Source organism: Orcinus orca, chromosome 15, assembly GCF_937001465.1.
Source record: "Orcinus orca chromosome 15, mOrcOrc1.1, whole genome shotgun sequence".
Classification (NCBI taxonomy): Eukaryota; Metazoa; Chordata; class Mammalia; order Artiodactyla; family Delphinidae; genus Orcinus; species Orcinus orca.
In genome coordinates, this window is record NC_064573.1 from 16,082,302 (window position 1) to 16,106,870 (window position 24,569).

The following is a 24,569-nucleotide window of genomic DNA, read 5'->3' on the forward strand; positions in this document are numbered from 1 at the left end:
GATGTATGATGATTTAGTCCTATTTCATGTATCTCATCATTTGTGTTTTTCTCTGTGAGCGTATACAAAGTTCAGAGTGGCTCTATCTGCCGGTACCGTCCTTGTCTGTTCCTGTAAGGCTGGAGGAAGCCGCAGGAACTCAGAAGGCTGTCGGCTACCTTTCCAGCAAGATACCATCTACAGCTGACTGAAAGAGACAAGTAGCAAGAAACCAGGATGCAATTATGTCCTGATTTGGATGTTACCTCCTGGCAGTCCCAGAGGGAGCAAGTTAAGGCCATCGAGAGGAGGCTTAGGCACTAGAGAAAAAGGGAAAAAAATTTTGACGAGTCTATGTGTGTTATCAGGGAATTGACACGAGATCTGGATTCTGATAGCATCTCCCTTCTGAGAACCACCTTGAGCTTCATTACTGAGTCTCATTAACTGACATAAATTGAGGGTTAGTCAGATGAAAACTAGAGGTGAAATATGCCTTTCCAGGAATGGACGTTATATTACCACTTGGGTAATCCATCTCAAGTCATTAATTCTCAAATTTAATAAAAAGACAGACGGCTAAGAATAGAGGTGCATCCCATTAAGCTCAAGCCATGTGTTCTGGGCAGCCTTTAATGATGTTTTTAAAGATGTGGAACTTCTAGGGAGATTAAGGAAGTGAACATACTATCTATAAATCTGCAGGCATTTAAATAATCTCCGAGACAATCAAGGCGATGCGCTCACAAAGAAGCTTTAAATCAGACAACCCGTAATACTTGATGTAGAAAAAGTTCCAGCTTCCATAATTCTTTATTAAATATTTGACAAGTTGCATCACTTCTTTACAACGACTTCATTTTGTTACATTACTCTTTTGCTGTCAGGAAAACAATCCACAATTGCTCTTTAGATCTCCCAAGAAAAACGAAAAGCAAAAAGGATTTGTCCTTCAACTAAACGTTTTCTGTCTGTATCAAATTCAACCGTATTTTACAGCTATTCTGATTGTGAAAATGAGCATTTATCCATACGTTGTCTTTTAAAAAATTTCCAAGTTGTTTGGTTTTTAATCATCACTGTATCAAATGGTACTTGGCTTTATTTAGGAGGTGGGTTTATAATAAAAAGTTATGAAACATTGAGAATTCATTTGGAATGCTTGAAACTGTTTTTCACCTTAAAAGTCACTGTTTTTTCATGTTTCGTTTGATAATAGGTGCTGAGTTAAGAGATGACGGCATATTATATCATCATCTTCCTGGGGTGCTCTCAGGCTCTGAGGGTCAGAATTCTCAGGACACAGCTTGGAGAAAACTGTAGAAGGGACTAAACTCTCACTCCCTTTCGAAACCAGATTCCTCAAGGTAGGTGTAAAAATGCTATACAAATATGTAAAGATATATTTGGACAGCATATGTACGTATATATATTACATACATAGTAGTGAAGGAAGCACAAAGATATGCAAAGTTAACATGAAGGAAACCGTGACAATCTAGGTGAAATTAGTCTGAGAAAGAGGGGCAGACTGGTTTATGTAGGAGCACAGATGTGTGGACACAGGGTCATGGTCATGAGAAGGCTTACAATGCACTGATACAGGTTGAGAAGGTAGTACACAGAGGTCTGTCGCCAATGTTGTTATATTCTATCATTACTCATACAAACACAAAACCAACCAACACAAAGACATGCATCTTAAACATGCGTTGCTCTGCACCTAACACCTTTGACGAAGGGGAGCAGTCTAATGAGAGGTTTTCTTGGAAAATTCCATACCAACAGAAAGCTCTCCTTTTCTATGAAACATACCAGCTCACGTCCTAATGCTACAGCTTTGTCTCCGACGCACTGAAAACACTTTTGGGTCGGGGTGTGTGTGTATGCAAATGTATATACACTGTTCATTAAGGCTTCGATAAATTAAAAAAAGTGGTCCAAAGTATGTCACATTTTCTTCCCAGTTTCAAAATCTAAAGTACAAAGTGGAGTCTATAAGGATTTTTAAAAAAACACATCTCAGCCCTAAAATTGGCAGTTTTGACTTGACTTATCAAGATGTACCCTGAAGTCTGAATAAGACGGAGGTAGTGCAAGACCTCCTGGGGGGTCAGGAAGGGAGCAGGCCAGGCAATTACCCTGCACAGCAGTGCCCCCTACTGGCAAGGCAGAAAATGACACCAGAGTCAGTACAGGGGTGCAGAGTCAGGGTGAGGAGGAAAGAGCAAACAAAGAGAAGCGCTAGCACAGGGCCTGGGTAGGGGCTTGAGAATTGATTAACCCAGGCTCTCTTCATAGAGTCTGTAATTTCAGAGGTGAGATACAAGAGCTAGGAAAATACTTGAGTCACGTGTGGAACAATTAGTAACTGTCAGACAACATGTACCACTGCTGTGTGGTCTTGCCAGTTCCAAATTGGTTCTCTTGAAGAGCAAGTTCATATGCAGCAAATATAACTGTTCTGTTTAACAATGAGATGTAGAAAGTGGTTCAAACATTTTGCAAACCATTTCTCTCAGAATCTGTCACTGCATCCTTATGTGGGAGGAATAATCCATGTCAGGTTGCTCTAAGCATCTGTCATCTGACCTTAGGGAGTATCTGACGTTAGCTACCAATGGGCCTTTGGTAAATAATGGCAAGTATTTCAGGAAAAAAGAAAGAGCACTGAGACGAATGCCTCCCTGTTTCCCGTTCCAGAGGCAGCAGGTAGAAAAGCAGCACACTCTCTGAAGCTAAGCCCACTGGGTGGACTTTCCAAATTCATCTTTAGGCTGACAGGAGTCAGAAATAGAAATACCCAGGACTTTACAGGTGGCTGTGATAACCGAGGTTTAAAAGACCTTCAACATGCGATATGTATGTAAACCCTGGCACGCACTTCTTAACCTCAAGGCAAAATGGCCCGGAACAACTCTGTTTCAGCGAACTGAAGAAGCTAGATTCAGGTAACTTCTAAGAAAGCAGAAGCTCTAAGAGACCCTGGACTGCGGAGTAGCGTCGCTGCTAAGGACTAGATGAGGTGACACCGCCGTCCTGCCGTCGTCCCCCAGGCCCGCTGACTGGAGCAGGCAGAGGCCCAAGGGACCGCCCGGCAGCCTGCCCCCATGAAGTGCATTTTCCTTACTGCCTTCTGTGGTTACATCGCGAAGGTGATGGAGAGTGGTCATCAGGGTTGAGAGGAAACAAGATGGGTGACTATGTTAGACAAAGAGTGAAACGCTGAGAATTGATGAGAGCCAGGGAACGTTATTTGGATTAAAAAAAAGAAAACCAAAACCCCCAAACAAACTCTAGACCCGGCACTTTTGAGCGGTCACTGAAATCAGATATTAAGGGATAGATGAGCTGAATTGTCATTCACAGTTACTGCCTTTCAAGTATTCATGGGGGTCTATTTCAGTAATTCTTATCTGTTCTTGGCACAGAAATTATCTTAGGATGGGTTTTCTTTCTTATTTTCAATACTTCGCCTAATTTGCATTTAGTGAATATTCTGATTTTTTGGAATATACAGTTTACAAAAAGACAGAAGAATCCCAGTTCTGAGACAAGAATCGCTGGATTTCTCCCCCTATAAATTACGCACTCACTCTCAGAACCCATCCAAGCATACTGCTCTCCCAGGCTTTGGCATAAGTCATAAAAAGAGAGCCGAGTCTGGACTTGAGGGGCTACAAGAAGGGGGAGGTTTGCCACTGAGACATCCGTTACATTGAGTGATGGGAAAGACATCCCACCAATAGGTAAAAATAATGAACAATATCGTTTTTTCTAATTACGCAATATCTAGGTTTTCTGATCACTACTGGATTTTTAAAAATCTATACGAAAAGGGAACAATCCTCAGCTCTGTAGAAATCCACCTTCTTTTAGACACGTAGGCCTCTGCGCCGCTTCAGAAAACTCCTTGACAAGCACAAACATTCGTGGCTTCCCACAAGCCACCCAGAGCCGGGGTAAACTGAGTTTGTAACGCCAAAAGATCCTAAACGGAGGCCCTGAAACCACGATTTTATTGTCTTATCTACAACTGGCAAGAGGTGAGACGGCTAGTGTCCCCTGACTGCCACCACGGGTCTAGGACAACACAAGTTAAGAAGGACAGCAGGATTGCTGGGCTCCCGCCCTGCCTCAGGCGTTCTCTCAAAACATGACAGAATCCTGCAACAAGGACTCACAAGCGGCCAAGGATCGAATCCCACAGAACCCTCCATCCCCGCCAGGACCAGCTGAAGAGCCGGACGTCAGGGATCAGATCAAGCCTTCTCTCGCACTTCTAATCCAGCACACGACGGACACAACTTGGGCAGCACACGGTATGGAAGCATGCAACATGTCACTGGGAACAAAACCCGGTTAGATCAACTGTCTATGAATCTTTGCAGCGGCACAGAAATCACGGAACGATTGGTGAGCACGGGTCTGTAGGCTGAGCTTTACAGCCAGGCTTTATACGCCAGCAGCCAGCTTCACAATTGATAGCTATTGCACCGGAAAGGTGTGTGCAGAGGGCAGACATCAGCCTCACAGTCAACGCGCATGACAAAACCCTCCCAGGAACCAGATGTGGCCTCCATGTCGTACATAAAGTGCCTTCAGAATTGGCACGGTTAGAACAAAAGTTGGTTATTTAGCTACCATCAGCAAACGTGTACAAACAGGAGACTGCACAGGCCTGGTTCCCACAGTTTCAAATCGCGCAGTGCCAAGTTTCGTTCAAGTGTCTCTACTGAGAACAGCAAAGAGGAAGACATGACAGAAGAAGGACTGTACAGCAGCAGGAAGGGTTAAGTAAATAACTTCTCTTACGAGAAACGATAGTTCAACCCTGCCTCAAGTGTGTTCTAGCACACGTAATTGCCTCTAAGGAATAATGGTGTGATTCCTTCAAGTCAACACAAAGTTTGTCATGCTATGTTACAATGCTCTCAGCCTGCAGCTATTATGCTAAATTTGTACAAAAAACGTAATTATCCAGTTTGTTTTCATTCTGAGCATGGAAAAAATCGTCATGATGCCTAATGTTATGGTTTAAATTCTCTCCAAGTATTTGTCTGTAGAAGGCTTTCGGACAAAAGTCATTCTTCCAATGCTAATCAGGTAGGGCGTGGGGCTGTCCAAGTACTTTAAAAATGTCACTGACATTAAACCTGGCGTGAAATTCAAATACAAAAAAATAATATGCTCACTCTTCCAAGTACATGAGACATCTTTAATTGTAGTGAAATAAAATCTGCAAATCGGTCTAAATCATTTTAAAAAGTAAACATGAGTTGTAATACTATACCTGTAGAGTGATTAATTCCATTCGCTGTCATTATAAAGTATGTAAAATATTTATTAAGGGCTTGGCCTACAGAGGCACAACATAAATAGAATAAGTCCTCCTAAAATGTAATTAGTATACACATCAACCAGTTGGTAATCTGTGGTGGAAAATGCAGGAACGCGACCTGGGACTGGGTTCCCATGTTGGCGCGTGGGCAAGTCGCGGGCGAAGGCTCTGCTCCAGGAGTCCGCGCCGTGCGCTGCTCTCTGCCAGCATCTCTGCAGAGTCTGTTAGGCGAATGCAAAAGTGCAAGCAGGACTTGCGTGAAGAACAACCCTCCCGAGGCCGGGGGCACTTAATCCACCCCCTCGAATCCTTGGGCATTTTCCACAGCCATGAGAAGCTTCTCTCGTAAATCTTCAAAGGTTTCATATGGAGGTAAGTCAAGGCGATTAAAGCTGCAAAAGTTAACAAGGAAGCGTAGGTAAAAAGCCATCATCACTGCCCTTTAGTTACCGCAGCACTTCCTAGATCTGGCTAAGGGGGCACTTGGTGTTCCAGCAGGAGGATGTCAAAGTCTCAACTCGCAAAAATATTTCTGATTATCGAAAAGTAAATCCCAGCGATGACACTGCCCACACCAAACATGCTATAGTAACCTACGGGGGAAGAGAAAGGAATTTTCTGATCGTCCATGAACCCTCTCTACTGGGACCAAACGTGGATCCTGGAAAACCCTGCCAGGAAGGGAGACAAGACAGGCAACGTAACTGACATACACAGATGTCAAAACCCTTGAAACACAAAGAACTTCCGCAGCAGGATGAACCGAGGCTGCATCTGTTTTTAACGCTCTCCTTCATTCGACACTATTTTAGGAAGCCCCAGCGCTTCTCCACGTAACATATCGCTTTGTCTTTAGCGCAGCCCTGTGAGGCACGTTACGTTTTCTCAGTCCTGCAGATGTGGGTCCCGGAGCCCAGCGGTGGGTCAGCATGCCCCAGGTCTCACCCCTGACAGCACCGCAGATGCGAGACCAGAACCCAGGCTGCCTGCAGCTCTGGGACCCCAACACTGAGCTACCCTCTAACCAAAGTCAGGCAAGTCATCAACACGTGGAGTGAAAAGCCTCACTTATAAGAAGCCCCTACATACCTTGAGGCTTTGGCAGGGGCGTTACAAGTCACCTCGGTGACAGTGAGGTCTCCATACATACATGTGACCTCTGTGAGCAAAGGACTGCACTTGTCCATGGGACTGAGTTCAAAGTCTGTCTCTGCCACCGGCCAGCTGTGTGACCTCAGACAAGTCGCCTCCGTCCCTAAATCTGTCTGCTCTTCTGTGAAATGGGGAGACTGCTGCAGAGTGCTGGGAGGGTCAGATCAGAACATATAAAGGGGGTCTGGCACACAGCAAGCCCCAGAGCCAGCGACCATTGCCATCACTCACACACCATTCACCGCCAGCCCCCACTGGGCATGAGGAGCTAGAGCCCCAGACACAGAACTGGTGCCCGTGTAGGTGGGCTGCTGGTGGGCACCTGTCATGACGATAGCCACACGCGCACACACACGTACACACGTGCCTTCGTTCACGATGCTTTAGTAAGAGCTAACATTTGTAGAGCATTTGCCCCGTGCTAGAACGATTAAGGACTTTTCATCTATCACCTCAGTGAATCCCAGCAACCAGCCTGTAAGGTACGTACTGCCTCATCCCTATTTATAGAGAAGGAATTCAAGGCACAGAGAGGTTGGGTAACTTGCCCAAGGTCACACAGTAAGCGGTAGAGCCAGGATTCAGCCCCAGGCTGGCTCCAAAGCCCAGATCTGCTTCTGCTGCCTCAGCATTTAAAAGTGCTCGCTCCTGGCACTGACATAGGTTTCCAAGCACGAGCAGAACAACTTCTTATGTTTTAAAAGCTAATGATTATCAGCAGCAGTAGGAAACAGACACATGTCCATGGTGGGCCCTTTAACAACCCCTAAAGTATTTAGTAAGACACACTGAGCTCTGAGATTGTTTTTTTTTTTTTAACAGTCACCAAACATCAAAAGACACAGCAGAGCAGAACACCGTGCTTCTCAAACCAGAGGTCTCAGAAACCCAGGAATCCTGAAGGCGTAAGTCTAAAAGAAGTTTTCAATTTTTGGTTTTCATCATGATAATGATTTCAAACATCATTTCACCAGTGACAGAGACAGAATTCCACTTCTGCAGGGTATACTTAAGAGAAGAGGTGGCTGTCGTCTTGATTTTAAGTTGGTATTTCACAGTCCAGGGCCTGCAATCCCTGTGGGGTTTCAAGGATCTGTGGCCATTTTTTCCCTTGAAAAAAGGTCCATACATTATTCAAGTTTGAGAAATACTGGAGTAATGGAGAGAGAAAGGCAAACAGGGGAATGTTAAGAGCTGAGGTCTGGAATTATGTTAGCGCTCTGTGCCTCAGTTTCTCCATCTGTAAGGAGAGGGCAGTGATATGACCCACCTTTTAGAGTCGTTGTGACGATGATATGGGTTAATATACATGAAGTGCTTAGGGTGATGCCTGGAACACAGTAGAGCTTAACAAGTGTTACCGTTACTTCTGACGTCAGGAGACAGGGCTGGCCTGCCACCAACTAGCTGTGTGACCTCATTAACCTCAGTGGCTTCAGCCTCGTCGTGTGGCCAAAGGAGGTTATTTTTAGGTGGGTCTGTGATTCTTAGTAAAGCGGAATTTTAGATATCCCAGCAGTGACCTTTGACAGAACAGAGGAATGAAGGCCTTTAATGCTGAGACACTCAGCAGTTACGTCTGAGAGTTTCATGAAAGCTCAGAGAGAAGCAGCTCCACCCGCCCTTGCTCTCCTAGTAAATCAGGTTTTAATTTTGAAGCTTAATTGTGTATTTTACATTTTCATAAAACATGGAAGAGATTAAACATACGTGTGGCTAGGTTTTATTTCGCCACATATACGGCTGTCGCTGTGAAGCAGCCAGCAAAGCGCCTGTTTCCTACGTTACAGCGGGAGGCGGGGCTGGATGGAAGGAAAGCCACAGCAGAGAAAACAGAGTAAGTCCCACCCCACCAGCCGGTGTGGCTTCAGTAGAACTAGCGCTCTCCTCTTGGTCTGGGGAGAGCATCATTGAAGGAAAAACTCCTTGAATGCTTTAATCCTGTGATTAAAGCACAGAGAAGAAGCCAGGCTTTGGTAAGAGCTGGCGGGGTTGCTTTCCTCCTGTGTGTAGACCTCTGTGCTGCCTAAGGAAGAGCAATGATTCTACACCCTAGCTCTCCTCACCAACCGCCTGGGAAGCTCTGAAAACCCCACGGCCCAGATCACACACCAGGCCAACTAGGTCAAAATCTCTGGAAGTGGGACCCATCCCGGCACCAGTATTTTTTTTTTAATGCTTTCTAGGTGGTTCCAACGTGTAGCCAAGGTTGAGAGCCGCTGAGTACAGGGTCTTATCTGGGCAGCCCCTTATTTTAGTGGTGGCTCAGCACGTGAACTCCGAAATAGAAGAAGAATCCAACTGCAAGATATCTGTCTATAGGGCCACAGAGGGTCATGGGATGAACACTCAATTACTCGGTTCTCTTTGAAGAGTCTGGAAAGAAAGTGAACCGTATCACAGAGGCAGTAGCTTAACTGAAGTGGTCAGGGGTTGGAATCCTGGCAGACCCGAGTTCAAATCACAGGATCTGGGAGCCTGTGCGCTACGGGATCACGAGGAAGCTTCCCCAGAGCCCCCAGGAAGGCTAACAGTGCACTTCAGGCTGCCAGAAGGTTGAGGGTCTGACCCACGCAGGACAGCCGCGCCCAGTGAAGCAGCTGTTCCTCCAGCTGAGTTTGGGAGCTCTCCCCCCACATCCCGCCAGTGCTGGGGCTCGGGTCAGTGCTGGCTGCCTTCCAAATGAAGGCTACTGAGCCCGGAAAGCTACACCTGACTGATTATCGTTTGGAACAAAAGCTCCACGGCCAGAACATTCTACCCCCAAGAATAAAGGCAGAGGATCAAGGGACACTGCCTGCTCTGGCGATCGGCCAGTTGTAGCGAGAACCAGCCCGCTCTCCCGGTGCCAGCGGGCAGGGACCACAGCCGTTCCTCTCAGAGTCCTACGAATGGTAGAAATGGGGAAAAACGTGCTTTCCGGCGAGACGAGGGAGTCAAAGAGAAGCAAAAGGCCTTTCACAGTCCATTTTCCACAAACGCACCTTGATGAGACCTCTCTCCTAGCTGTGCTGGGCAGCACAGGACGGCCCAGCGGCCCCGGCAGCCCCAGTTCCCGTGGGAAAGGAGGATGCTGGGTGCTGACCAGCCACAGGGCTCCCCCTCCACCTGCTTCCTAAGAGCAAGAAATCAAATCCTGTCGGGTGACCAACCCCGGGGACACGGGAGCCCGAGTGACAGGAGCTCCCGGAGAGCTCCCGAGGTCTTCTCTGTGCTGGGTTTCACGAAACTCCTGGGGTTTCCCTCCAGGAAGGCCTCCCTCTCGCCCTGCACCCGGAGGCCTTCGGAGCACAGCCGCGCCCCGCATGTGCCTCCCTGAGCAGGGGTCCTTGGTCGGACCTCTGACACTCCTCTGGCCACACGCACGTTGCTAAATCTCAGACTTACGGGTTCTGGATGGCCATGGGAGGCCTTTTAAAAACTGTTGCCAAAGGGAATTTCATCCATGGTTCTAAACCATTTAAGGTTGGGGTAAAAACTCAATCTGTTCAGAGGCTGGGAGCGGTCGTATCCACATAGGGAGAATATATAGTGAAATCTCTGCTTCCCAGAAGAATTAGGGAAGGACGGGGATTGGAGGAGGAACTCCCCTCAGGAAGCAGGAACGGGGATTTAACCCTTCACATATCAAAAAAACCGGGCCCATTCAAATCTTGGGTGGTTTAATTTCACCAGCATCACTGTACGATCTGTATTTTCACCTGTATCACTGACAGTTCATACTCTAAGCGCTGAATGGTCAGGGAAAGTAGCACTCTAGCCTGTAGCCCAGCATCATACTCAGCTAAGTGTTTTAAAATACTGTCTGTCAACAACTGTGTGGTTTTCCGTCACTCACCATGTGTGAGCTCTGGGCAGTTTTTCAGGACTTCCCCATTGCTCTATTGTAAACAGCTGAGGACCATTGGAACCTAGACAAAAAAAAAGGAAGAAAAAGAAATGCTAAGAGGCTCAAGGCAGTAGAACAAGACGAAGGAGGGGCTGAAGGAAAGGGAGGGGTGGGCAGGGCGGGCCTGGGGGTGAGCCTTGGGACACCCTCTGTGGCTGTGATGTCACAGTCAGTACTTAACAACGGGGGGACGCAAAGGGTCTGCACGACCTCAGGACACAGACTCTGTGTCGCCATCAGAATGGAATCGCACCAAGCTGAACAGAGCCGACACAATAACGTAACGATGTGCAGACAACCACAGCCTTTCAATCCAGCCCTGGAAGTTTAAATTTAAAACTGCTTCCGGGGGAAAAACTGAACCGTGATGACCTTTAATATGTCGAGCAGAGAGTGACTTTTTCATCTATAGTGAGCCCTGAGGAATTCTGCCTCGTGGAGGGGAGGAGTGCTTTCAATGCTCAGTTTACAACCACATGGATGATTCTGCAAAAGCTAGTTGTTTTTTGAATATATACCAAAAAACAGAAAGAAAAAAGAGACCAATCTTATGGCTCTCTGTATAAAAACAAAAACAACCCCCTGCTTTTATATACAGGTAACTGCACAGACAGCTGAGGTGAGGGCATGCCGCCCCATCTCTTTCCGTGATGTATGTCTGTTGGGTCCAGGCGAAACCCACATGGCTAGAAGCCCGGGAGGCAGTCGTCTGGGGCCACAGCTGATGTCTGGGTGGAGACTCACGGTGGGAGGACGAAGTCTAACGGTACCCTGCTCACCGTAAAGTTCGGCAAATCCATTCATAGGGACTCGGGACGTCCCCGTGACAAACTGGAGTAACCGGATACGCTTTTCAGCGTCCATCAGCAGCACAGCCTATGAACAGAGGCAGAAGGTCATTACGCTCATGTAACACGAGGCACGTCTGCTGCAGTGCAGATGGGCAAAACTTCATCTTATTTATAGTGCAGTGGGAGACCTAGACAGTTGACTTTGCAAACTTTTTTTTTTTTTTTATGGACATCACAATACCAGCCTCTGCAACCTCAGACTGAAGGATCACAATGTCTCTTTCTTCTTCTGCCAACTGGTCAAAATAAGTGGTAAAAAAAAAAGCACACTTGGGACTTCCCTGGTGGCGCAGTGGTTGAGAATCTGCCTGCTAATAATGCAGGGGAAACAGGTTCAATCCCTGGTCCGGGAAGATCCCACATGCCGCGGAGCAACTAAGCCCGTGTGTCACAACTACTGAGCCTGTGCTTTAGAGAGCCCGCGAACCACAACTGCTGAAGCCAGCGTGCCACAACTACTGAAGCCTGTGCGCCTAGAGCCCATGCTCCGCAACAAGAAGCCACTGCAATGAGAAGCCCGCGCACCGCAACGAAGAGGAGCCCCCGCTCGCCGCAGCTAGAGAAAAGCCCGCCCGCAGCAAGGAATACCCAACGCAGCCAAAAGTAAACTAAAAAAAAAAAAGCACACTTGTTGATGGTACCGGGCTCATGTTTCTGTATGTGAGGCCTGACGGTCCCCCTGAGCCAGTTAGAAATACACACAGTTTGAGAGGGGGAACCCAGGTTACGAGGCAGGATATTTGACTGTAGCTAAATTCTCTAAAGACAACATTTTAGAAAAAGAAAGAAAAAGAGGCCAGGCTAGGCTTCTGAAATAATCTGTGTATCTTACATATCTGAATTATTCTAAGAATCGAGTTGGCTTCACTGGTAAAGTTACTTGAACTGATATTAAAAAAAATATATCCAAAATCAAGGCTGAGCGAAACCTGGACTAAGATGTTAGGATCTGAAGATTCTGCTTTACTTCCTTTTCTCTCTGCTTCTCTGCTGCACTTGAAATGTTATTAATAACAGACATTTAGAAATTAAGACAAGGTCAATAATTTCTTATTTCTGTAAGTAAATAATCAGCGCTTTTCCCCCTGTAATTCTTTCAAAGTCAGTTTACTGCCCTCCTTTGGACCCGCTCGTTACTATTTCACTTCTCTTCTGCAATGAAAAGGATGTAAACACTGGTCTTTAGAGAGTGAATCAGATTTCATTTGCATCTTTGATTGGAAGATGTAAAGATCAAAATGTTTGTTGGAATTAACAAAAAAAGTTGGGAAAATGGTTTTTGAAACCAACATGGCATCTTGGAAAAGTCAGCCCCAAAGCATGCTTTTGCCCTGAGAAGCCTCCCATTCCTATTCCCACTCTGGAGGACTAGTTCTAATTCTTGAATCCAATTATCTGTCTTTCAGGATCGTCCTACTCAGTGGTTTCCTCAAACAAAAGCACTTTAATAGGTGGTCGAGGAAGACAGTGTAGCCTATTCAAGACAGCCATCCACCACAGTTCCAGAAAAGCAGCGGTGAGGGCTGCTTCTGGCTCGGCGGGCCTCTTCTCTCCCCCAGGAGGCCAGGTACCAACACAGCCCCAAATGCAGCAGCAAGACCACGGGAAGGCAGCACAGGACCCCGGACTCTGGCCTTACCTTCCAGAACCACTGAATCACAGGGTGGTTCGGGCAGTAGCCGTTCTTGTAAATAGAATGTTGTCGCCAGTCGTTCACATCCACGTCGCCAAGGCCGCACATCAGCAACTGGGAGGGAGATGGACCAGATTTACCCAGAGGTAAACAGGGCACACCATGAAAACCGAAGAAATACACCGGAAAAAGGCCTTTCCTCAGTGCCGGCATCACGTCACGTGCAAAGCAAGATAAGCCAGCGAACCATAAAAACAAATGAAGGGGAATACGTGTTCCACATCCTACCTGCCTCTGCAGATCAGAGACTGAGAGGTAACGAGGGGGACCCGACTCTAAAGCTTGTACAGGCCGCCACGTTTCATGCTGGAAATCAGAAGCCCCAATCAATCACCTTCCCCGCCCCTCAAATCGCAGCTCGGTGCTCATAGATTTTCTTATGCTCCATTTACATCTGCTCTTTCATTACTCTGGCTGTTTCCTCTTCTGAGAGGTTATCTGTCTCAACAGTTGAAAATAACCTCCCCACCCACAGTAGAATTAGTGCTTTATGACAGCAAGAACTCATCTTCCCGGACCGATCCACCAGGTGAGGGCAATCACCTCACCTGCCTGGTGGCCCACGGCTACAGACCTGTCCTAGCGCTATACTTGCAGCTCTGACTCACCAGTCTTGGGTCCACTTTTCTTATCACCTAACCCTCCTAACGAAGGAATGATACTCCCGCAGAGGCGCCAGCGTACAGTGGAAAAAGAACGAATCCAGAGGCCTGAAAACCGGGTTCATGGGCCTGACTGTGACGAGACCCTGTGAGGTCATTAACCTCTCCCTGCCTCAGTCGCCCCACCTGCCAAACAAAGGCCTTCCTCTACATGATGTCTGTGACGTCATCTATCTGGACGTTTCCATTTTAAGGTAAAAGAACAAAAGCCAGCCTACGGGAGACACGTCACTGGACAAATGGCCGGAGTCCTGTCAACAGCCTCTCAGCAGACAAAGCCTTCCTCCTCCTGTTTCTCTCAACATAAGGCGGGGAGACTCCTTTGCTTTTCAGGTTCCAAGTTCTCATCTACACCGACACAGAGAAGCTGGCACAAGCTACCATGAAACCACCTCCTGCCACCACCTTCTTGCCTCTGCCGGGCTTTCACTCCGCAGCACAGACCACTTCGATTTCACGGAGCCCCCTGCTCTGCAGCCCCTCGGGGGCGCTCACACCCACCCCCCGGCCGAGTCCCCGTTCGGCTGCCACGGTGGGTGCGTGGAGGACCGGGGTCCTCAGCCAGCCCCACCCTGGGAGCAGGGTGCTGCCACCCCAACTGGCTGCTGCCACCCCAGCTCCAGGCTGTGAACCAGCTCAGCGGGCCTCCCCCTGTCTGCTGCGTCCCTGATCTGCCCTCTCCCGGGCAAGGAAGCTACAGGTGACTATTTCTGCTATCCCCTCGTCCCTGATCGGCAAACACGCCAGCCCCTAAGAGACCCGCAGTAGAATTCACCTAAGCTTACTCGCTAGGACATTAGGGATCAGAGAATACTAAAATACCAAGTTGGGAAGTAATGAGATACTTAAAAAAAAAAAAAAATCTCCTTTACACAAAATGTTTACAGTACAAACCTCCAGTTCATTTTCATCAAAAATTTTAATCAAATCAATAGGAAGCAGTTCCGTGAATCCCTGAAAGAAAAAAAGAAAAGCACTCTCAACACCTTTTTCCTCGAAAGAGACAAATTTTACAGGATAAACAAGCTTATTTTGGTTAGCCAGGAAAAATACACTGTTCACTGATGATTTATATGACAGTATTCAGTAATTTTAGTTCAGATAAAAACAGAGTCACAAAATAAAAGTTTAAAAAGCAGTAGACTCCAGAAGATCCAGGTACTTGAGTAATTTTTGAAATGTTATAAAAATATGGGTTGCTGCAGGCAGGCGGATTCCAAAAGCCACTTATGACACATTGCTGTGAGTCAGGGTGTTCTCAAAGGCACAGGCCACAGACGCGCAAGCGGACCATTTAAAAATAAGGCAAAGATGAAATACGAGAGGAGGCGGTGTGATGGGTGGAAAGGAGCCAGGGAGCACAGACAGCCTGCCCCGGTCCCCAGACTAGGCACCACTGACTAGTGCAGTGACCTAGGACGGACGCTCCGTGTCGCTGGGCCTCGCGTGTGGCCAGTTTCTGAAAGTGTGATCACCTGGGATAGGGCCGGGTAGGTTTTCTCGTGTAAATACAGTATGAACCCTGCTGTTCTCCAGCGCCTCTAACTCACACGTTTCACCCTAAGTCCTGGAATTTTTCTGAGTGTTCTGCCTGGGTTGGCGCTATACTCACCATGAGCAGGTAACTGAACTGGGGTGAACTTAAGAGAGCATTGCCCAGCGAGAACCCTGCATCGATCGGTTCTTGTAATGTGCAGCTGGGACTTGTTCGTTTTAAGTAACTAATACCCATTATCAGGATTTAAAAAGGAATTGCGCTTTGGGTCAAAGGGAGCTGGTTTTTAAAATGAGGAAGCCCCTATTCTCTGCGAGGGGCCTCCCTCCTCAGGGGCCTGGGAGTATCACTGACATTAAATACTTGGGTCTGAGAAGTAACCACTTCACACGTTAATAAGGTGAGGAATTATTCAGACAGCCACGAGGAAAGGGCAGGGGATTTAAAAAAAAAAAAAAGAAAAAAAAGTTCGACCAATGAGGTGGAAGGCATTATCACGGAGGGATGGCGTGACTGGAAACTGTCCCGAGTCCTTGCATTTCTTAGAACCCGTCACTGCAGCAAAAGGCAGAGATCCTCCCAGCCTTCCCTGGGTACCACCAAAAGCTGCAGGATGATGGTTCTAGCCTCTGTGGGGGAACCTGCCCTTCTGGGTCAAGTCTGTAAAGATTTCTCTTTAAAAACAGTTAAGGCAAATTAAAAAATAAGAGCAGCAAAGCCAGAAAACACTGACCAAAAAAAGACAGACGAAAAGGTGGCAGTGCAGTGGCTCAACGCTCCTGCCCTGGAGACTGGAGATGCTGTGAGCAGTGCAGGCCTGACGTTCCTGCCCTGGGTCCCACACCCACGCCTGTCTCTGGGTGTGTGATCGCGTCTAATACCCTCCCTGCCCCCCAAGGAGGAGAACCGTCCTCTTTCAACCTAAAGGCACAGGCAAGACTCCCGGAGAACACGACTTACCTCCAAGAAGGCGTTCATTTGCTTTTGGACCCTGTTCACAAATCTCCACTGGATGACTAGGCTGTGGGAGGAAAACGGACAGCCCTTAACCACGTTGCTCATCACTCGTGTGCAGTTCTTTCCCCCCAGCTGCGACTGCTTCTCGTTAAGCGGGGCGGGGAGAAAAGCCCGACGGCGGCCAAGGAGAGGGAGGGCATATGCTGTGGCACGCGCTGCTCATTCACGGATTCTTTCGAGAATAATGAGCACATGTGGAACCTAAAATCTCACTAAGGGTTTCAGAAGAAAGACTGATTTCTTTTCTCCCCCCAGATCGAGGCTTCGTTTATCAAAGCTGCTTTATAAACGTGACTGTTTGGAGAAAAAGGGAAAATGGGGTTTGAACACATATGTATTTGGGCATAACGCGTGCACACACACACACACATGTACACACCCACATTTATGTACAGACATGTACATATTTTTAAGGGGAATACCCACTACAACGTATTTTATCATGTGATAATTCATTCTAGTATTCAATGTACTGATTTTCAAGGATGACATAATTTATCAGTACTTTACCACGAATACTTTTATACCAACACTTGGAGGATTAATGGTAAAACCTCTTGGAGTCACAGACAGCCACTGAAACCACATTCCCTGTGACAATATTTAGTGTACAGCAGAATTTACTGCCAGGCGTATCCACTTTGGATTCCACCTAAGGCATTCTGCCATGAAATAGCACAAGGACCCTGTCATGAAGGGCTCTCACATACGAGGTGGCACCATGGCAACGGCCCTCGAGGACCAGCCTGCTGCCCACTCACTGCTCAGAATATCAGGTTTTACTGGCTGTGCTGCAAGCACCAGCCCGACAGCCTACTTGCACCAGAGGATGCGGGCGGCAGGGAGCAGCCGGGGATTTCTATCCTCCTTTTTGCAGTGAAGCTAGTGGAGGCGCCCCGCAATTTGAAACCTAAAAGAATTAACTGCAAAGAATGACGCACAACATGTATCACAAGGTGCAAATACTCAGTCTCTCAAACCTAGTCACCCTGGGGTGTTGCTAAAAATCTATTCGAAGTGTACACTTTCTGAATGAAGACAACGGTGCCTGTCAGGACGTCGTCTGCTTGCTGAGACCGTCGAAGCTCAGCACAAGCGCCAATTAAGGTGAACAGGCAAGAAATGTAGTATCTTACTTCTAGTTTTTGATTAAGTGTAGCAAGCTTTCAGCTTGCAAGTGGAGAAGTCCATGCTCTGTCAGGGTCTCTAAGTAGAGACGCCAGCACTCTCCAATTCTTCCTGATTAGAAAGGAGAGTAGGTTTTTTTTTTTTTTTTTTTTTTGGCGGATGCTAAGGAAGGATGCTAAGCTCCTCAGCCAGTTCTCTGAATTCAAGTCCTGTGACTGAATTCAAGTCTCTGAATTCAAGTCACCTACGGTGATGAGAGAGGACGGAACCCGGCTTGTTGAAATGGAGTTCTGAATGCAAACAAGCAGCCCAGGCCATGGCTGTAACTCACTAGATGAGCAGAAACTAGGATCCAGGAGCCAACCACCGTTAACGCTGACCTCGTCCCTGTTCGAGGACTAGCAAGGGCAACCTGGCAATCCTTGGAAGATACCAGAACGGTGAGCTCGAGGCATACGTATATACCAAAGAAGAAAATGTAAGCTGCCCAACTGTACCTTCTGCCCAGTACAGACTCCTAGGGTTACCCAACAGCTAGATTTCCAAAGGACTCAACATTTTGTCCCACCAAAGGACGCTGAGATTAAGAAAATTACAAACAGCAGGAACAATTCTTCATGTTTGCATGTGCTGAATTCTCCATCTCCATTTTAACTCTTCTCCTACATTTTCATTATGGAAAAGAGGTCAGGAGAGAGATGGAATATGTTCTCCTCGGTTGTTCCCAAATTTACCCCAACCGGCTGTTGACACTGCTCCATTGTTGTAATTCTCAATTTTAGACGAGATGCCCACAGGCTCCCAGAGTATTTGCCAAGTTACTCAACAGTGGCCCCTTTCTCTCCTCCCACTGCTCCTCTGTATGGCAGCAACACGAAGTCATGACACAAGCCAAACTTTGCATCCCATAATTCAGCTTCCTATTAGGCCAAGCCAGAAAGGAACTCATACTGTTAGAAGCGTGTCCACAATCTGCACGAACTGTTCTGGCAAAGGACGGCAACCGAACATGCTGTTCAATTTAATGAAAGAAAAGGCTGTAAGTAAGTGTGTACGTACTCAATGTATTCCCTTTTGTTTTCATTTGTTACCATTATTTCTGACCCATTGGGCTTCAGATCCACTTGATATGTCTGTAATTACAAAGATAAAACAACATCACCATCATGAAGTTACTTTGCATATTATCACTGAGTAATAACGTCTTACTGTAAAAGGAAGATAAGTAAAATTTATTCAGAACTCTTTCCCAGCAAATGGGCTCTGTGTCCAAGAGAATGTCTAACGAGGCTTTTAAATTGTTAAGATGCTACACACGTAAAGATGTTATCATTGAAGGCAAATTATTTTATGGCTATTGATGAGTTTTAATTATTCTTCATACATTAGCAACAATGGAGAACAACAATTTTTCCATCTGCTACTGACTTATCAAGAAATTTAATTATCTTTAACAGAAAAGACAGGATACAACCATCAAGACTGCAGAGATCCAGATTTGTTGCTGAAAATTAGATTTTATAGCCATAAAAAAAAGATATGTGGAATTTCTTTCAAAGGAGCAAAACACAGGGACTTAAAAAAAGAAAGATGCTGAGAAAGTCAGGCTGAGGGATGGATTCACCTGCCACCCCTGGGAACCCCAGGCTTTGATGTGCGTCCAGACGCCACCTCCTGGCTCCTCAGCCCCGAAAGCCCCTCCCTCAGCGTGAGCCAGGAGTGAAAAGAGCAAAGCAGCTGACCTCAAGGCACAGCCTTCTCCTCTGCTCTGAGCCAGCCCTGGCTTAACATCAAAGTGTACAGAGCAATAAGTAGCAGAAGGGAAGGGAAGGGAAGGAAGAGGCCTACTGACCTAACAAATAAAATGTTTACTCTCATGGAAATTCCAGGGAAATAAAAAGGAAACAAATACCACTCACAGCTCCCCTATTCAGAGGTAACCACATGTGTGTTCTGGTGGGATTCCTTGTGGTCTTTTTTCCCACATCCACCAGGCTACACCTGAGAGGAAGCCAGGCCAAGCCTGAGGGAGAGGGTTCTCCAGAGTAAGCACCCAGGCTGCATCCACCACGAGGGACACAGATTCAAACCTGCAGCAGATCTCCTGCTTTGGCAGAGGTCCCTTTCCAGGGACCCCTCCCCAGCCCTGCCACACACACGCGGGACAGATGGCCTCTCTGGCCTCAGTATCAGATCCTTTTCCTCTCCAAACGTTTTCTCTGATGATGCACTTGATTATTGTTCCTTTTCACATGGAGACAGCCTTTTCAATCAAAGCCCACTGATCCTCTGTCTCGGCCCTTCATATTTTCTTCTCTGTCCTTTTTTCTGTTATTCGGGAAGGGATCTCGTTTCCCTCCCACGTGACTGAGCTCCACTTTCCACAACATCAATTCAACGTTTTTACTGTCTGCAGTACGGACTTTGTTTTTTATTTTTTAACATCTTTATTGGAGTATAGTTGCTTTACAATGTTGTGTTAGTTTCTGCTGTACAACAAAGTGAATCAGCTGTATGTATACATATATCTGCATATCCCCTCCCTCTTGCATCTCCCTCCCACCCTCCCTATCCCACCCCTCTAGGTGGTCATAAAGCACCAAGCTGATCTCCCTGTGCTATGCAGCTGCTTCCCACTAGCTATTGGTTTTACATTTGGTAATGTAATATGTCAATGCTACTCTCTCACTTCATCCCAGCTTACCCTTCCCCCTCCCCGTATCCTCAAGTCCATTCTCTATGTCTGCGTCTTTATTCCTGTCCTGCCCTAAGGTTCTTCAGAACCAATTTTTTTTTAGATGCCATATATATGTGTTAGCATATGATGTTTGTTTTTCTCTTTCTGACGTACTTCACTCTGTATGACAGACGCTAGGTCCATCCACCTCACTACAAATAACTCAATTTCATTTCTTTTTGTGGCTGAGTAATATTCCATTGTATATATGTGCCACATCTTCTTTATCCTTTCATCTGTCAATGGATATTTAGGTTGCTTCCATGTCCCGGCTATTGTAAATAGAGCTGCAATGAACATTGTGGTACATGGCTCTTTTTGAATTATGGTTTTCTCAGGGTATATGCCAGGAAGTAGGCATGGAGGGAACCTACCTCAACATAATAAAGGCCATATATGACAAACCCACTGGCAACATCGTTCTCAGTGGTGAAAAACTGAAACCATTTCCTCTAAGATCAGGAGCAAGACATGGTTGCCCACTCTCACCACTATTATTCAACATAGTTTTGGAAGTTTCAGCCACAGCAATCAGAGAAGAAAAAGAAATAAAAGAAATCCAAATCAGAAAAGACATAAAACTGTTACTGTTTGCAGATGACATGATACTATACATAGAGAATCCTAAAGATGCTACCAGAAGACTACTAGAGCTAATCAATGAATTTGGTAAAGTGGCAGGATACAAAATTAATGCACAGAAATCTCTAGCATTCTTATACAGTAATGACAAAAAATACAAAAGAGAAATTAAGGAAATACTCCCATTTACCACTGCAACAAAAAGAATAAAATACCCAGGGATAAACCTACCTAAGGAGACAAAAGACCTGTTTGCAGAAAACTATAAGACACTGATGAAAGAAAGACGATACAAACGGAGAGATATACCATGTTCTTGGATTGGAAGAATCAACATTGTGAAAATGACTATACTATCCAAAGCAATCTACAGATTCAATGGAATCCCTATCAAACTACCACTGGCATTTTTCACAGAACTAGAACAAAAAATTTCACAATTTGTATGGAAACACAAAAGACCCCGGATAGCCAAAGCAATCTTGAGAAAGAAAAATGGAGCTGGAGGAATCAGGTTCCCTGACTTCAGACTACACTGCAAAGCAACAGTAATCAAGACAGTATGGTACTGGCACCAAAACAGAAATCTAGATCAATGGAACAGCATAGAAAGCCCACAGATCAACCCACGCACATATGGTCACCTTATCTTTGATAAAGGAGGCGAGAATATACAATGGAGAAAAGACAGCCTCTTCAATAAGTGGTGCTGGGAAAACTGGACAGCTACATGTAAAAGAATGAAATTGGAACACTTCCTAACACCATACACAAAAATAAACTCAAAATGGATTAAAGACCTAAATGTAAGGCCAGACACGATAAAACTCTTAGAGCAAAACATAGGCAGAACACTCTATGACATAAATCATAGCAAAATCCTTTTTGACTCACCTCCTAGAGAAATGGAAATTAAAACAAAAATAAACAAATGGGACCTAATGAAACTTAAAAGCTTTTGCACAGCAAAGGAAACCATAAACAAGACAAGAAGACAACCCTCAGAATGGGAGAAAATATTTGCAAATGCAGTACGGACTTTAATTGCTGCTGTATTTTCACTCTTCTTCAAATCCTTCCCTCCTGCCGGGTGCCCCCTTCCGGCTGCTGTCTTCCATTCCATCCAGTTGCCCCCCCGTGGTGACCTGCTCCTGTCCTGTGCAGGTCACGGCACTTTTTTGAAGATATTAAATAGTTCCGCTTAGGGAGTGGGATGGGAGGTCTCTTATAGTGAAACATCTTTAGTTCTTTGACAATTATCTGGAGGTCTGTAAGCAGCACTCATTTACACTTTTGTAGTCGATTATTTGGGGGTCTGTAGTCAGTATTCATTTACACTTTTGTAATATTTTTTAATAAGACAGTTTTTCTTTCTCCCCCCATTTATTCCTCAAAGATTGTCTTGCTGTTCCCTTCCATGATGAGATTTTTCTATCAGATCCACACCAACTGACAAGTTAATAAATCCAAGCCCGGTTCTGGATTTTGAGAGGCTTTCAGTACAGTTCAGCTGTACTAGAACAGAATGTTTTCTGGGAGCTGCAATTTCCAGAGCTACTGAATGAGAGGGTCAACCACAGATGAGACAGGGTGGGGAGGGGAAAGGAGAAAAACACTTCTGGCGCCTCCAAAAGCAGCCCCTAGTGATGAAAACTGGCAGAATCAGCCAGCACTGCTGAGCGTAGAGAAACGGTTCTTATCAGTGCTGGTGGTGAGGGTCTAACTGGTTCAACCTTTTGAAAAGATAATTTGGCAACAGGAGTCAAGATTTTAATGTGCATATGCCTTTTCATAATAATTTCTCTCTTAGGACTTATACCAAGAGAAAGAAATTGGTCAAGTGTACAAAATGTATATTCCAGGATTACACTCATCATACTGTTTACATAGTGAAATACTGAAATAGCCTCGACGCCGACCACTAGGGCACGGTTAAAAAAGGTACAGTCTATGAAACGGAATTCGGTGTAGCCATTAAAATGGTATTTACTGACATGGAAAGGTGCCTACAATATACTAAGTTAAAACTGGATACACTGTACAATTCCATTTCTGTTAAAAAGATAAAACCTTGTGTGGGTGTTTACAGAGAATCATTCTGGAAGATACAAATCAAAATTTTACTCGTGATTTTTCTCTAGGTGGTAGGAACTATGAGTGACTTTAATATGTGTTTATTGTACTGACTTTATTTTTATTACTAAGATTAATATTTTGCAATCAGATAAATAAAATTGTTTTTGAAAGAAAAAAAGAAAAAATAACAAGACTGGACCATACTCTCTGTGCCGAGTAAGGAATCGTCGGCTGGGGCAGCCGTGGGTCACGTGGTTGATTGGGGCTCACGTGTAGGTCACATGGTTTCTCCGGGTAGGCAGGGAAGGGGGCCTCCAGGCCTGCTCCCTAAGCTGCTCCCTTAGAGTAAATCCTCCCCAAGCCCTAGGGGCCTCTCAGTCAGGCTTCTGCTGGTGTTCCACCCCCATCTCCCTCTCCTCACACACCACTTGTGGGCTGCTGTTCAAATTCCACTTAAAAAAATTGTTTTTGGCTGCGTTGGGTCTTTGTTGCTGCACGCAGGATTTCTCTAGTTGTGGCGAGCGGGGGCTACTCTTTGTTGCGGTGCGCGGGCTTCTCATTGCAGTGGCTTCTCTTGTTGCAGAGCACGGGCTCTAGGAGTGCGGGCTTCAGTAGTTGCAGAACGTGGGCTCAGTAGTTGTGGCACGCAGGCCCTAGAGTGCAGGCGCAGTAGTTGTGGCGCATGGGCTCTAAGGTGCGGAGGCTTCAGTAGTTGTGGCACACGGGCATAGCTGCTCCGCGGCATGTGGGATCTTCCTGGACCAGGGATCGAACCTGTGTCCCCTGCACCGGCAGGCGGATTCTTAACCACTGTGCTACCAGGGAAGTCCCAAATTCCACTTTTTAAATATAGTTCTCGTCTTGTGTCTGAACTCCTTCCTCAAGGACCCAACATGAAGACACTAACACAGTGCCTGGCATACAGAAGGGGATTAATAAGTGCTCGTAGAAAAAAACTGCACTTTCTTGAAGTCTCCTGGCCCAAGTGTGAACTCCTCTCTCTTCTTCGTAAAGACCACAAAGATCAGAGGAAGCTCCGGGATGCAGCTCTCACAGAACTGGACCCCTCTTCTGTGGCAAGTGACAACTTCAGATTCACACACGTCTCCCCGATCTTCCTCAGATGCTTTATGACAAATGTCTGAGGAGTCCACCGAGAAACTGTCTAGGTCAAATCGGGTATCCTGGACCCAGGCAGAGGAAGGCCTGACTGCTTCTGCGTGTGTTACTGGGCGCTGTCCTCATCCTCCCCAGCCTCTCCCAGCGGCCGGCCCACCTTTCTGCTTTCATGCTTCCTGCAGCTGCCACCAGCCCCACTTCCTTCACCTGGTCTTTGAGGAACTACCTCCTCACTGGGGTCTTGGTCTGGTTCTGTCCAGCTCCAGCCACGACCTCGCTCTGCCTCTCACCTCTCTCTCCTTCCTACTTCCAGCTTCTGCCTCTTCCCTTATTCCCTCTCCCCAACTCAGTGCTTCTCAGCCTTTTTCCCCATTAATTACCCCCCAGGAGCCTTTTTAGACCCCCCAATTGCCCCTTCCCTCCCACGCAATCTTACCAAAGAGACCCACGGTGCACCGTGTTATGTTCCGTGGCCCCCTTGGAGGACCACAAGCCATTGTAATGGCTGAGACTTCCTGTCCTCCAAGACAAAAAGTTGTCCAGTTTTTGCCCCCTAGGGGTGTCGTCTCCCCAGTTGAGAATGCATGCCTTCACCCAACTCAGGCCAGGTCCTCAAGAATTTTCCGACAGGCTGCTGCCCATTCTCTTCCCCTCCCTGCTGCCAGCTTCTTGCAAGTCCACACCGCTCGCGCCTCTTCAAAGCAACCGAATCAGGTGCTGCTCTGCTGACTCTGCCGTCAAGAACTTCTGCTTGGCGCAGCTCTAAGAGGATGTCTCCTCCTGGTGGGGCATGCGTGTGCAGGGCTGTACGTGAGTGTATGGCTGATTCTTTCTGTCTGGCATATGAC

The 24,569-nt window shown here is 46.5% G+C and overlaps 1 protein-coding gene across 15 annotated transcripts in view; it reads right to left on the minus strand.

Annotated features, from left to right (window-relative positions):
- Positions 1-764: 764 nt before the first annotated feature.
- NEDD4L (NEDD4 like E3 ubiquitin protein ligase) overlaps positions 765-24,569 on the minus strand; it is a 344,838-nt gene continuing 321,033 nt past the window's right edge. For 14 of the 15 annotated variants that reach the window (XM_033424917.2, XM_033424919.2, XM_033424926.2 and 11 more), the window contains 7 exons: positions 18,267-18,340; positions 16,023-16,083; positions 14,462-14,521; positions 12,852-12,959; positions 11,141-11,237; positions 10,311-10,383; positions 765-5,712 (listed from right to left, as the gene is read on the minus strand). In XM_033424917.2, the coding sequence (XP_033280808.1) occupies positions 5,610-5,712; positions 10,311-10,383; positions 11,141-11,237; positions 12,852-12,959; positions 14,462-14,521; positions 16,023-16,083; positions 18,267-18,340 (576 nt within the window). In that variant the 3' untranslated portion in view covers positions 765-5,609. The other variant, XM_049697712.1, reaches the window with a different exon arrangement.